The sequence below is a fragment of the Pezoporus flaviventris genome, unplaced genomic scaffold, assembly GCF_033815535.1.
Source record: "Pezoporus flaviventris isolate CSIRO_AGI_PZ_B2104156 unplaced genomic scaffold, CSIRO_AGI_Pfla_v1 ptg000078l, whole genome shotgun sequence".
In the NCBI taxonomy this organism is placed as follows: domain Eukaryota; kingdom Metazoa; phylum Chordata; class Aves; order Psittaciformes; family Psittacidae; genus Pezoporus; species Pezoporus flaviventris.
This window is the reverse complement of record NW_026892626.1, coordinates 18,534,092-18,547,737: the sequence shown is the minus strand read 5'-3', so window position 1 is coordinate 18,547,737 and position 13,646 is coordinate 18,534,092. Positions and strand designations below refer to the sequence as shown.

At 63.6% G+C, this 13,646-nt stretch overlaps 1 protein-coding gene across 3 annotated transcripts in view; it reads left to right on the top strand.

The window, feature by feature from the left end:
* CASKIN1 (CASK interacting protein 1) overlaps positions 1 to 13,200 on the top strand; it is a 31,221-nt gene extending 18,021 nt beyond the window's left edge. The window contains exons 11-21 of one of the 3 annotated variants that reach the window (XM_061473191.1): positions 845 to 1,060; positions 3,493 to 3,600; positions 3,694 to 3,812; positions 5,169 to 5,256; positions 6,810 to 6,907; positions 7,180 to 7,290; positions 7,370 to 7,471; positions 7,871 to 8,009; positions 8,088 to 10,184; positions 10,267 to 10,657; positions 11,262 to 13,200. In XM_061473191.1, coding sequence (XP_061329175.1) covers positions 845 to 1,060; positions 3,493 to 3,600; positions 3,694 to 3,812; positions 5,169 to 5,256; positions 6,810 to 6,907; positions 7,180 to 7,290; positions 7,370 to 7,471; positions 7,871 to 8,009; positions 8,088 to 10,184; positions 10,267 to 10,657; positions 11,262 to 11,358 — 3,566 coding nt within the window. In that variant the 3' untranslated portion in view covers positions 11,359 to 13,200. Of the gene's footprint in view, positions 1 to 844; positions 1,061 to 3,492; positions 3,601 to 3,693; positions 3,813 to 5,168; positions 5,306 to 6,809; positions 6,908 to 7,179; positions 7,291 to 7,369; positions 7,472 to 7,870; positions 8,010 to 8,087; positions 10,185 to 10,266; positions 10,658 to 11,261 lie in introns of all 3 variants that reach the window. The other 2 variants (XM_061473192.1, XM_061473193.1) reach the window with 2 other exon arrangements.
* The last annotated feature ends 446 nt before the right edge of the window (positions 13,201 to 13,646 follow it).

Below are 13,646 nucleotides of genomic sequence, written 5' to 3'. Positions count from 1 at the left end.
TCCCCTGCCCTGCGGCTGCCTGTCCCCATCCCCATCCCTGTAGGTTACCTGTGGGATGTGTGGTCCCCCGTGGCTGTCCCCGCTGCCAGGAGCAGCACAGTGGGGCTGGTACCTCTGCGGGCAGCACTGGAAGGCCCCGCATCAACCATCTTGCTCCCCACTGCCCGGCCCTACACGCTCTTGAGGGTGGCCACATCACTGGGACATGGGTAGAGAATGGCACAGGGCTGCCATGTGCCGGCCAGGCAGGGGTAGAGCCACCCTCTATGTGTGGGTCATGCTGGTCCCATGGGATGAGGTTCAACGTGTGCGCTGTGTGCTGGTACCATGGGATGAGATCCGTGGCTCCTGGGATGCCACTTGGCTCCGTAGCAGTGATTCCAGGGTGTGGGGGTCTGTAGCCACCCCATCGGCTGCAGCCCTGGGCTCTGTGCAGTGGGGCAGCAGCATGGGGCGCAGTGGGGTGGCTGCAGTAGCACTTGGCCAGCTGGGCACGGGGGTGCCAGCGCTGCAGCCCTTCCCTTCCCAGGATGCCTTTGCGTGCCCCACATCCATGCCCTCATGGGGAGCCGCCGTGGGGCACTGGGATGTGCCATGGGCTGTGCCCTGCGCCGGGCTGGGCCCTGTGCTGAGCTCCCGCTGCTGCTCCTTGGCTCCGCATCGGTTCCGTCTCGCTTCTGGCTTCTCCACGTCCCTTTGGTGACTTTTTTTTGTTCGCTGCTTTGGTTTTTTCCCCTTTTCTTTCTCTGTTCTTTGGGTTTATTTCCGTTTCTCTGGTGGCGCTGAGCGGGTCTCGGTTATTTTGATTCTTTTCATTTTGTCTCTTGTTATGTTTTATTATCAGGTTCATGGGAGACTGTAACAATCCCCCAACAGTACCAAAAGATCCCGCTCCCGGCTTACGGGGCTGCTGTGCTAAACGGTGACGCCTCGTCCCATCCGTTCCATTCCCTGCCTCCACCTCCACCTCCACCACCACATTCCCATCAGACTCTTTTCAGTTCCTTTGGCTATCACAGGCTCTCCCCTAGCAGTGCCGACGAGCCGCCTTACGGACAAGGTAGTTCACCGCTCGCTTCGTGCTCTCGATGGATTTCTTTCTTTGCCTTTAACGTGTGGATCGAGTCTTTTCTCTCTGCTCGGCCTCTCCCCCCCCCCCTTTGCCATGCTGCGGTGGGCTGTGCGCAGGCGTGTGCGAGTGCGTGCACGTGGGTGTGCATGCAGGCGTGGGCATGCGTGTGTGTGTGTGTGCATGCAGGCGTGTGCGTGCGCAGATGCGTGTACACGTGCATGTCCCTTCCACTGCACCCCGTCGCCAGCGCTGCTGTAGCACGGCAGGGCCCATGGCGCTGCTGTTGGGACATCCCCAGTGCCCCCCATCCCACCTGCAGCATCCCAGTGACCCCCATCCCACCATTCCATGTCCCACATCCCACCCGCAGCACCCCAGTGACCCCCATCCCACCATCCCATGTCCCACATCCCACTCGCAGCACCCCAGTGACCCCCATCATACCATTCCATGTCCCACATCCCACTCGCACCATCCTGGTATCCCACATCCCAGCCGCAGCACTCCCGAGTCCTGCATCCCACCAACGCCATCCCGGTGACCCACATCCCACCCACACCTCCCCGGTGTCCCACATCCCTCCTGCACCACCTCATGTTCCCCATCCCACCTGCAGCATCCCAGTGACCCCTATCCCTCTATCCCATGTTCCGTATCCCACTTGCACCATCCAATGTTCTCCATCCCACCTGCAGCATCCCAGTGACCCCTATCCCTCTATCCCATGTTCTACATCCCACTTGCACCATCCAATGTTCTCCATCCCACCCACAGCATCCCAGTGACCCCCATCCCACCATTCCATGTCCCACATCCCACTTGCACCATCCTGCGTCCCGCATCCCACCCACACCTCCCCAGTATCCCACATCCCATCCTCCCCACCCCAGTGTTCCCCATCCCACCCACAGCACCCCAGTGTCCCACATCCCACCCTCATCACCCTGGGGCCCATACCCCACCCACACCTCCCTGGTGTCCCCCATCCCACCCACAGCACCCTGCAGCCCCTGCTCTTCTTCCCACCCTGCCCCTGTGCATGGGGACCCCCAAAACCACTCTCCAGGCCCCGTGCCCAGCTGGGAGCCACGGGCACAGGGACCCTCTGCCTGTTGCAGCCTCTCCCACTGAGTGTTTGGCACCCCATGAGCAGCTCGAACCGGGCTGGGGCTGTGGTGCTGGGGCTGCTTTCCTGGGGGATGCTCTCGGGGCTGGCTCAGGGCTCAGCTAAACACTGGGGACCATCGCTGTGCGCGGGCAGGTGATGGGTGCTGCAGGTCTGTGTGTTGAGCAGATATTTGGTGGGGGGTCTGCATTGTGCAGCCCATGCCATGCCCTGGGGGCTGCCACCGGTTCTCTGGCACCGGCGGTGTTTGCCTGAGCCCCAGTGGTGCTGGTGCTGTGGGTTGCATTGGGAGAGCACTGGGCTGGGTGTGCTGGCGATGGAGACAAGGGAGCAGAATCTTTCCCCTAGGGTCTCTCTCGGTGCTGGGTTGCACAGAGCTTTACCCCAGCAGCGCGGTGCGGCTCAGGGATGTCCCGTCGTGATCGTGGTGTGGCCATTTGTCCCCTTGGTGCTTCTTCAGTGACTGCATCACCTCGGACCATCCCCCTGACTGCTAACGGGGAGAAGGGCTTAAGGAATTGAAGCAGGCGGTGTTGGGGTGGCAATGACTGAAGCTGGTGTTGGGGCTGTGGCAGTGCCAAGCTTCCCAGGGCTGGTGTCCATCTCATCTGGTGCTGGTTTGAGCTGTGCTCTCTCCGTGGCCATCCCTGTTGGCCCTGGTGCGAGCAGGAGGTGGCAGAGGTGGGCAGTGCGGTGAGCTGGTGATGGAGCGGTGCTTCGGGGTGGCTGGATTCTCTCACCCACTGCTGCGTCACTGGTTGCCATGGGGCACCCTGGGGGGCACGGGGGGGTTCAGCTCTCATTTCTGACCCCACACAGCCCCTGTGTCCTCCCTCAGATGGGTGCAGGCAGCCGCGAGGGCATGGCCAGCATCATCTTGGCCCATTGACAGGGAGGTGGGAACCCTGGTCCCCACTGCTCAACTTTGCTTCCCTGCACTGGGTCATGTCCCCATCCTGTTCTGTACAGGGACAACACGGTCCCTGTGCTCTGCCCGGGCTGAGCTGGGGCACTGGGGAATCCTGGCATAGGTCTGGCAGCAGGGAAGGGAGATGCCCTGTGTGATGGGGTCCCAAGCTGGTCACCGTCACCCTGTGGCAGCTGTTTGGGGGGTACCAGCCCCTGGGACAGCACTGGCACCCCTGGGCACGGCTGGGGACCCCACACCTTCACTGCATGTAGCAGTGATAGGCCCCAGGGCCCCGGGTCACCTCGTCCCGTGCCACACCGCTGTGAGCCCGAGCGCACGGAGCCACGCACGCCTGATGGCTGCTCTCTCTGCTCTGCCACCAAGGGTCCCGCGGGGCCGACATGAGCCCATCGCACCTCTCGCCGTCGCAGGGCGGATCGGCTGCACCGGCTCCCACCGAGGAGATCTGGGTGCTGCGGAAACCCTTCGCAGGTACGACCCTCCCTGTGCCCATGGTGGCGGGACACGGTGTGCCCCGTCCTGGCCACGGCGTCGGTGCCCTCATGGCATCTCCTCTCTGTGCAGGTGGGGACCGCAGCAGCCTGGGCAGCACGGGCAGCGTGGCCTCGGCGCGCAGCTCAGGCAGCGGGCAGAGCGCGGGCAGCGGGGCGCATGCCCTGCACGCCGGCTCGGAAGGTGTCAAGGTAAGAGGAGCCCCGAGGTGGCTGTGCCAGCCCCTGGTGGCACTCGGCTCCGGGCCGGGCACTGGCACTGGTGCGGGTGTTTGCTGCCCTGGCAGCTGCCCTTGGTCCCTGATGGGATTGATGCTCAGATGGGTCCTGTAGGTTCTACCCACACCCAGAGCGTCACTGATGGTAGCCACCAGTGTCCGCTCCAGGATGCAAGCTTAGACCTGGCACGACGTCCTGCTGTGCTTCAGGGGCTGCCCGTGCATGCAGGATCCTGCTAAAGCTGTGTGCTGTGTCTCTGCTGCCACTTGCAGGGTCCCTCTGCACTGCACTGCACACTGCTGGCGTGCTGCCCACTGCAGCTCCACACTGCACGGAGCATCTGCCTGCTGCTGCCAGCACACAGCACACTGCACACTGCGAACTGCTGCCAGCACGTCGCTCACTGCATCCTGATGCTGCTGTTGGCACATTGCCCACTGCATCCTGATGCTGCTGTTGGCATATTTCCCACTGCATCCTGATGCTGCTGTTGGCATATTTCTCACTGCATCCTGATGCTGCTGTTGGCATATTTCCCACTGCATCCTGATGCTGCTGTTGGCATATTTCCCACTGCATCCTGATGCTGCTGTTGGCATATTTCCCACTGCATTCTGATGCTGCTGTTGGCATATTTCCCACTGCATCCTGATGCTGCTGCTGGCAAGTTGCTCACTGCATCCTGATGCTACTGCTGGCACATTGCTCACTGCATCCTGATGCTGCTGCTGACACATTGCCCACTGCATCCTGATGCTGCTGCCGGCACACACTGCTCACTGCATCCTGATGCTGCTGCCGGCACGCACTGCTCACTGCATCCTGATGCTGCTGGTGGCATATTTCCCACTGCATCCTGATGCTGCTGTTGGCATGTTGCCCGCTGCATCCTGATGCTGCTGCCGCCATGTTGCCCACTGCATCCTGATGCTGCCATTGGCATTCTGCCCGCTGCATCCTGATGCTGCTGCCGGCACGTTGTGCTTTGTGCAGCACCGCGGGGTGTCCTGGCCTGAGGCACCCACGACCCCATCTCCCCCGGCATCCTGCCTTAGTGCTGCTGGGCACTGAGGTCGGTGTAGGCTCTGCTTTGCACTGGGGGTCCCCCCTCCACCAGCCTGTGCCGGGTTCGTGCCGGGCTGGATTCGGGGCGCCGCGGGCGCTCGCTGCCTGCCAGGCACCATCTGTGCTGCTGCCGCTCTCCCCGCCGCAGCCTGGATCCGCTGCGCCTCTCCCTGCCCGCCCTCGCCCCGGCGCAGCACCCGCAGCACCGGCAGCACCCGCCTCACTCCTGCCTGCTCTTCCTCCCTTTCCCGGGGTGTTTTTCAGCTGCTGGCAACCGTCCTTTCCCAGAAGGCTTCTGCGCAAGAGTGTGCCGTGGGCGATGGGCCGGCCAAGGCGCAGGACATCCCCGCAGGTGCGTGCTGCCGGAGCAGGAGCAGCCCTGGCCCTGCCGCGGGCGCGCCGTGGATCCAGGGATCTGTCTTTTTGTTTTATTGCCACGGCGCCCGTCGCCAGAAGGAAAACGTGTGGGTAAAAAATGACTCTGTCGCCTTTCGGCTGCTGCCAGGCCTTCTCCTGCCTCGGTTAGTGGGGGCCCCGTGGGGGGGGTAGGGGGGCGGCGCGGCGGGCAGGGGACGGCAGCGTTCCTCCCCGGCCCCTTCCCTTCCCCTGGCCCCCCACCAGCCCCACCGGAGTCCCAGCCGGGGCCGGCACCGCCAACCGGGGGTGGGGGGGGTGAGGCTGGGGGCTGCCCTGGCAGCGGGGAGCACGGGCACGGCACGGGGGAGGCACAAGCTTTGTGGGGGGGACCAGATGGGAGATGCTCATGCGAGGAGGATGCACACGTGGGAGATGAGCGTGGGGGGATGCTCGGGCTGCGGAGATGCACATGCAGCGGGGATGGGAGCCGGGGAGGGAGGGGATGTGAACACGGGGAGGGGGATACATGCACAGAGGGGATGCACGTATAAAGGGAGTGAACACACGCGGAGGGGATGCGCACACAGAGGGGAGATGCACATACACAGAGGGGATGCACACGTTGCTGGAGGAGGGGGAAAGCACATACTGGAGAGGAGGATGCACACGCAAGTGGGATGCAGACGTGAGGGAGATGCACACAGCAGAGAGATGCACATGTGAAGAGGATGCCCACGCAAGTGGGATGCGGTTGCCAGAGGGATGCACATGCAAGGAGGATGCACACGCACAGAGGCACATTGGATACACGCACACAGACACACATCGGACGCACACGCACACACATCGGATGTACACATTGGATGCACACGCACACACATCGGATGCACGCAACGGATGCACACATGCAGGGAGGATGCAATTCCCAGCCAGGGGAAGGGGCTGCTCTTGCTGGTTCTCATCAGAAATAGGAGGCAGGAATTTATGGGCAGCCCTCGTCACCCCCAGGGCGGGCGAAGGCACGAGCTGGAGGGTGGGTGGGCACTGGGGGGCCCTGGGGGACAGGACATTGTGTGCTGCTGGGCCCCTAGGGATGCAGCGGGTGGATGAGCCCCGTCACTCAGTGGCATGGCTGGAGCAGGGATGGAGGCTTTGGGCAGCCAGGAAACCTGCCCTAAAGGGGTTCTGGCTGGGTCCCTCTGCTCAGGGCTGCACTGGATGGAGAGTCCTGCAGCACCAGGGCTGGGCTGGGGGCTCGCAGCAGTGCCATAGCGTTTGGGAGCTGTGTACACCATGGTGCTGGAGGCCTATGCCAGCGCGGCCAGCCTTGCCAGGATGGAATGACAGGGCTGCCTGGCAGTGACAGTGCCTGGGCACAGTGCCCTGCACCACCCCTGCCCATCCCAAGGGAACAGACCCTATGCAGGGCACCCCAGGGTGCTCGGGACTGCTGTGCCGGGTGGGTGCCACTGCCCCATGCCTGCCCTGGGGGCCATGGCGGTGGCACCCACGGGTGTCCGGCCCTGGTGACCGATGACTCCCCGGTAGGTGCCTCGAGGTCGCAGAGCGTGGCCAGTTCCCCATACACCCCCCAGCCCCCCGCCGAGCCCCAGCTGAAGAAAATGGAGCCACCATCAGAGGGGAAGGTGAGTGGGGGGCACTGGTCTGGGGAGACCCTGGGGAGGGGGGCACAGGTCCAGCACCCATCACCGCAGGTGGCAGCCCTGTGATGCTGGCACGGCTCTGGCGCCTTTGCTGTGCCATGAACCAGTGCTGTGAGTGACCCCATGGCCCCAGCCCCTGCACACCCCATGGCACAGACCCTGCTGGCACACGGATGAATGCGGGGGCAGCCCAGGTTATGGGTCCCCATCCCTGGGGGCTGCCCTGAGCCTTGCTGTCCCTCTCGCTGCCCCAGAGCTCGGAGGCCGTGTACCAGTGGCTCTGCAAGTTCCAGCTGCAGCTCTATGCACCCAACTTCATCAACGCCGGCTACGACATCACCACCATCAGCCGCATGACGCCCGAGGTGAGCCCACGGGCTGGCGGTGCCACGGGGAGGGTGGCCCAGTGGTGTGGGGTGGCCCTGACCCCTCGCTCTGCCCCAGGACCTCACGGCCATCGGTGTCACCAAGCCGGGGCACAGGAAGAAGATTGCGTCTGAGATCAACAACCTCAGCATCCCCGAGTGGCTGCCGGAGTACAAACCGGTAGGGGCTGCGTGGGGACGGGGATGGGGAAGCTGCATCCAGGGTGGTCACTGGTCCCCTGCACCCTGTCCCCTTTGGGCAAGGGTGGCAGATGGGGATGAGCCTGGGCAGTGCCTGATGGTGCCAACATCAAGCTTAAACAGGGGAGATTTAGGTTGGATATAAAGAAGCTCTTCCCTGTGAAGGTGCTGAGGCGCTGGCACAGGGTGCCCAGAGAAGCTGTGGCTGCCCCATCCCTGGCAGTGCTCAAGGCCAGGTTGGACACAGGGGCTTGGAGCAAGCTGCTCCAGTGGAAGGGGTCCCTGCTTGGAGCTGGAGGAGCTTTAAGGTCCAGCAGGATGGGATCACCACCATGACATGGGTGCTGTGGCACTGAGCTGTGCCCCGTGTACCCCCCAGGCCAACCTGGCGCTGTGGCTCTCCATGATCGGTCTGTCCCAGTACTACAAGGTGCTGGTGGAGAACGGCTACGAGAACATCGACTTCATCACCGACATCACCTGGGAGGACCTGCAGGAGATCGGCATCACCAAGCTGGGTAAGGTCCGGTGCTGCTGCGCCCGCTGCGGTGCCTCCATCCCCGGTGGCGATGCTGATGCCCCCGTGCCACCCCCAGGCCACCAGAAGAAGCTGATGCTGGCGGTGAAGAAGCTGGCGGAGCTGCAGCGCGCCGAGATGGGCAAGTACGAGCCGGGCACGTTGAAGAGGAAGGCGGCCGCCGCGGCGTGCCCGGAGGTGCTGGCCATCGAGTCCCCCCCGCCGGAGCCTCCTGAGTGCCAGTCGCCCAAGATGACCACGTTCCAGGACAGCGAGCTCAGCAGCGAGCTGCAGGTGGCCATGACGGCCGAGGGCCCCGAGGAGCCCGCGGAGAAGGCGGCGAACCCGGCGGGCCCGGTGACGGGGCTTGGCGGCCGCGCCAGGGTGATGAGCAGCTCGCAGGAGCTGCTGGGGGACGGCCCCCGCGGTGCCCCCGCCGCGGCCATCTCCAAGAGCCAGGAGTACCTGGCCGATGGGGCTGGTGAGGGCCAACCCGTGCCGCACAAGGAGGGGCGGCCGCCACGGCACGGCCACCCGGTGAAGCGCGCCAGCGTGCCGCCCGTGCCCGGCAAGCCCCGGCAGCCCTTCCCTGCCGCCAGCGGGCAGCTGACCCCGCCGCAGACCCCCGGCAAGCCGCGTCCCCCGTCCCCGCAGGGCCCATCGGTGCCGCACGCCACCGCTAAGGTGAAGCCGACCCCGCAGCTCCTGCCACCGGGGGAGCGCCCCGCGTCGCCGCGCTCGCTGCCGCAATCGCCCACGCACCGCGGCTTCGCCTACGTCCTGCCGCAGCCCGCCGAGGGCGAGGGCAGCCCCGCGGCCGTGCCCGTGCTGCCGGTGTCGGTGCCGGTGCTGTGCCTGCCGCCCGCGGGCGAGGGCGAGGAGGAGCCGGGCCGGCCGAAGAAGCGGGCGCACAGCCTGAACCGCTACGCGGCCTCCGACAGCGAGCAGGAGCGGGACGAGCTGCTGGTGCCCGACGCGGGGCCCTACGCCACGGTGCAGCGGCGCGTGGGGCGCAGCCACTCGGTGCGGGCCCCCGCCGGCGGCGACAAGAACGTCAACCGCAGCCAGTCCTTCGCCGTCCGGCCCAAGAAGAAGGGGCCACCGCCGCCACCGCCAAAGCGCTCCAGCTCCGCCATCTCCAGTGCCGGCATGGCCGAGGACTTCCCCAAGGATGGCGAAGGAGAGGCGGCCACCAGGGCCCCCACCGCCGCCGACGGGGAGAGCAGCCGCGAGCAGCGTCGGGCCAGCGACCTGGGCGGCAGCGTGGACACGGGCAGCGCGGGCAGCGTGCGCAGCATCGCGGCCATGCTGGAGATGTCCTCCATCGGTGGTGGTGCGCGGGCGCTGGCGCTGCAGAAGCCACACGGAGCCCCGGTGCCGGCCAAGGCGCCCGATGGCTACTACCTGCAGCCGGGACCCCCGCCGGGCAGCCCCGACCGCGCGCGCGTGGCCACCATCCTGGCCACCGTCAAGCACAAGGAGGCCATCGGGCTGGATGGGGAGGTGGTGAACCGGCGCCGGACCATCAGCGGCCCCGTCACCGGGCTGGTGGCAGCCGCCCGCCGCGAGCGCGCCGACAGCGTGCGGTCAGAGACGGGCACCGACGGCGCCGGCGAGCGGCTGCGGGTGGAGCGCGGCGGCTCCCCCGACGGCATCCCCTTCGCCGAGGAGGGCACCCTCACCATCAAGCAGCGGCCGCGGCCGCTGGGGCCAGCGCGGGGAGAGGCGGGCGAGGGGCTGTCCCCAGCGCACCGCCACGGGGACCTGGCCAAGGTGGAGGCCAGCGCCACGCTCAAGCGCCGGATCCGGGCCCGGCAGAGCCAGCAGGATGGAGTCCGCTTTGTGCTCACCGAGTCTGACACCGTCAAGCGCCGGCCCAAGGCCAAGGACAAGGAGCCGGCGCTGGAACCGGCCTCGCTCGCCGTCTACCAGAACGGCACCGGCACCGTGAAGCGGCGGCCGGCCTCGGAGCTGAGCGGGGCTGAGCCTCCCGCCACCCCACCGCCCGCTGCCCGCACCGATGGCCCCGACTACGCCGCGCCACCCGTCGAGCACAAGAAGCCCTTCAAGCCGCCGGTGTCCCCCAAGCCCGTGCTGGCTCAGCTGCCACAGAAGGTCCCCGGGCCACCCGCACCCATCCCCAAAAAGGTGCCCATCCCGAGCCCCGGCAGCCCAGGTAGGTGCCAACCCCCCCCCCCCGGCTCCCCAGTGGGGTGGCACCGCGCATCCCACCACCCCTGTGCCCCTTCTCTCCGCAGAGGTGAAGCGGGTCCATGGCACGCCACCGCCGGTGTCCCCCAAGCCCACGCCGCCCCCCACGGCGCCGAAGCCCCCCAAGCCCCACGCCGCCATCCAGTCGGTGAGCGCCGGCTCGACGCCGACCCCGTCACCAGCACGGCAGCTGGGTGCCGGCACGGCCAAGCCGTCCAGCACGCCGCCCTCGCTGTGCTCCAGCCCCGCCAAGCCGCTGTCGCCCGGCGCGCAGCCCGTGCCGGTGAAGCCGCCGCGCTCCGCCATCGCCAGCCCTTCCGTCGACAGCGCCGGCTCCGAGCTGGCGCAGCAGAAGCTGGAGGAGACGAGCGCATCCCTGGCCGCGGCGCTGCAGGCTGTGGAGGAGAAGATCAAGCAGGAGGACAGTCAAGCGCCAGAGTAAGAGCTGAGGGTGGCCGATGACAATGGGGAGCGTGGGGCTGTGATGGGCATGGGGATGGAGGGGGACAGGAGGTAACGGGGGTTTGGGCTGTGCCACCATGGTGGGAGCGGGACTGTGCTGGGGTGACGTTGGAAGGATGCTCTTCAAGAGCATCACGAGCCTTTGGTTGGAACCATGTTGAGGAGGTGACCCTGGAGAGGGCACCAGTTCCAGGGCAGGATGGGCAGGGATACCCGGGCACTGCGTGCACTGTCTTGGAGAGGTGGCAATGGGGAACCTTGAACTAGAGAGTATTGGGGCTGGGTTGGACCCATGGGAAGGTGACACTGGGGAATGTGGTGCTGGAGCAGAATGGACAGGGAGATCTGGGCACGTGGGTGCACTGTCTTAGAGAGGTGACATTAGGGGACCATAAATCAGAGCATGGACCCAGCCATGCAGTGATGCTGGGGAGGTGACACTGAGGAGGTGACCCTGGGGACACGGTGCTGAGCTCTGCAGGGCAGAAGGGGCAGGAGGGACACGGCATGGAGCAGAGAGAGGGTGTACAGTGCAATTGCCCCCGTACACGTCCATGACCTATCCCCACCTCTCACCCAGCTCTGCCGCGGAGTCGAAGAGCACCGTGAGCATCCTGGACGACATCGGCAGCATGTTCGACGACCTGGCGGACCAGCTGGATGCCATGCTGGAGTGAGGGGCGCCAGGGCCCCCCGAACCTCAGGGCTTACGTGGGCACAAGGGCACAACGATCCACGACCCCCCCCCCCAACCCCGGCCCCGCCGCCCTCCTCCCCGTCCCCTTTGTACAGCCGTCCCCTCCCGGACATCCCGTCCCTCGGGGTTTGCACAAAGAAGAAGATACCTCAGGATTGTGCTCACGGACTCGGCGCGGCTCCAGCAGAGCTTTTTGCAGCAGCAAAAAACCAACCCAACACCAGAAGCAGCAAAGCAGCGCATCCCGGACGGACACGGTGCCGGTGAGGGGGGGGGTCCTCGACAGCCCCGGTGCCGCGGCCCACCGCGAATGTAGCACAAGCCCTGCCCGGCGCGGCGGCCCCGGCGCCGTGTGTCACCGGCCGATGGCACCGCGGGTGACGGCTCCGGTGGCGGGGCCGGGTGGGCAAATGCACTTGGGTTTCTTTTCTCCTCATTTCTTTTAACTCTTCCTTTGTCAGTGCTCTTCCTTCCCCCTCCGCTGCGGTCGGCGGCGGCGCAGGGGCCGGGGCTGCCGCCCCATGGAGGGATGCTGGGGGGCAGCGGGACGTGCCCCTGCCCGGCCCCTCCTCGCAAAGGGGGGGACAGGACAGTGATAAGCTATAAAGAAGTATTAATTTATTGGAGGGGAAGGAAAGAAAGATATAAAGCAGATTTCCCTCCCCCTTCACCCCCCCCCCCCCAGATAATAAAAGAATAAACTTTAACAAATATATATTTAAAAGATTTAAAAGTATTAGCAATTATATATAAAGCAGTTTAAAAGAAATCAAGAGAAAACTGGATTTTAGCTTGAGAAGAAGAAGAAGAAGAAACAAAACACTATTAGATTATTACTAAGCTGTGTGTCTTGTGGCAAACTCATTCTCCGAGTAGCACAATATTTACCTGTTCTCCGGGTGGAAGGCTCGTGCAAGCGGTTTCGTTCCGTTGGGATTCAGTGTCGGCGTCTTTCTGTTCTGCTCCACCGTTCCGAACTCAAAGGATGTGCCTTGTTTTCTGGAGGTTTTTGTTACTCCTTCTCCTGGAGGTGGTTCATTTCCTTTGGAGCGTCTTCAGGCTTGGGTTGGGTTTCTTTCTATCCGTTCCTTATGGCATCCGTTGGGGTGTGCGTGGGGTGTCTGTGTGCGTGTGAGCGTGCGTGTGCTTCGGGTGTTCATCCCGGTGTATATTCCTGTATAAACTGGAGTTGGAGTCTGGTTCAGTCGCTTGAGTCCTGATGAATGCATCTCTCTGCTTGTGGGGTCCAAAGTGTTGCTGGTCCTTTCTTTACCAGAGCCTACGCAGTGGTCTCCATCCCCCTGCCTTCTTCCTCCTCTTCCTCTCTATCCGCCCCCTTGCCCTCTCCCCTCCCTCCCGTTGTGGTCGCTGATCCAGATGTGTTTGGCACAACTTTGGCATTTCTTTACAAAAGAGGAAAAAAAAAAAAAAAAACAACCAAAAAAAAAAAGACAAAAAAGACTTTAAAAATAGCAAAAAAAAATAATAATAATGATAAAAAAAAATCACTCGCCTGAAAATATCTGTTGAAAAAGAAAAAAAAAATGATGTATCTAAACCAGAAACCCCCATAAAGTTCTACATGATGGATATATACATATATATATTTTTTATGATTAAGTTATGGACTCTGTATCGTATCCCATCTGTCGAGCTATGCATCTTGGTGCTTCTCCCCGCTCTCCTGTGCTTAGATTTCACCTCTACTCGTCTTATTCTTCCTATTCTGAATAGTAGGTGGCTCGTGGTGCTGTGAAGAAGTTTGCTCCTATACCAAGTCTGGCAACAACTATTTAAAGAAAAATAAAAGAAACTAAAACCCTGCGGGCTGCCAGCACTGTTTGTGTCCAGGGCAGCAGCAACGGGGTGAGATGGAGCCTGTGGGTGCTATGGGTGCTGTGTCGTGGTGGGTGTTGCACTGTGAGGCGCAACACTGGGGTGGGTGACAACAGCAGCAACCATGGGGCAAGCCCCAGCATGGAGACTGGGGTAGAATGGATTGAGCAGCCCCTTGGTCAGCCTGAAGGAGACCTTAGAGCAGCTCCAGTGCCTAAAGGGGCTACAGGAACCTGGAGAGGAGCTTTGGACAAGGGCCTGTAGGGACAGGCCAAGGGGAATGGCTTTAACCTGCCAGAGGGGAGACTGAGATGAGCTCTTAGGCAGAAGCTCTTCCCTGTGAGGGTGCTGAGGCGCTGGCACAGGGTGCCCAGAGAAGCTGTGGCTGCCCCATCCCTGGCAGTGTTCAAGGCCAGGTTGGACACAGGGGCT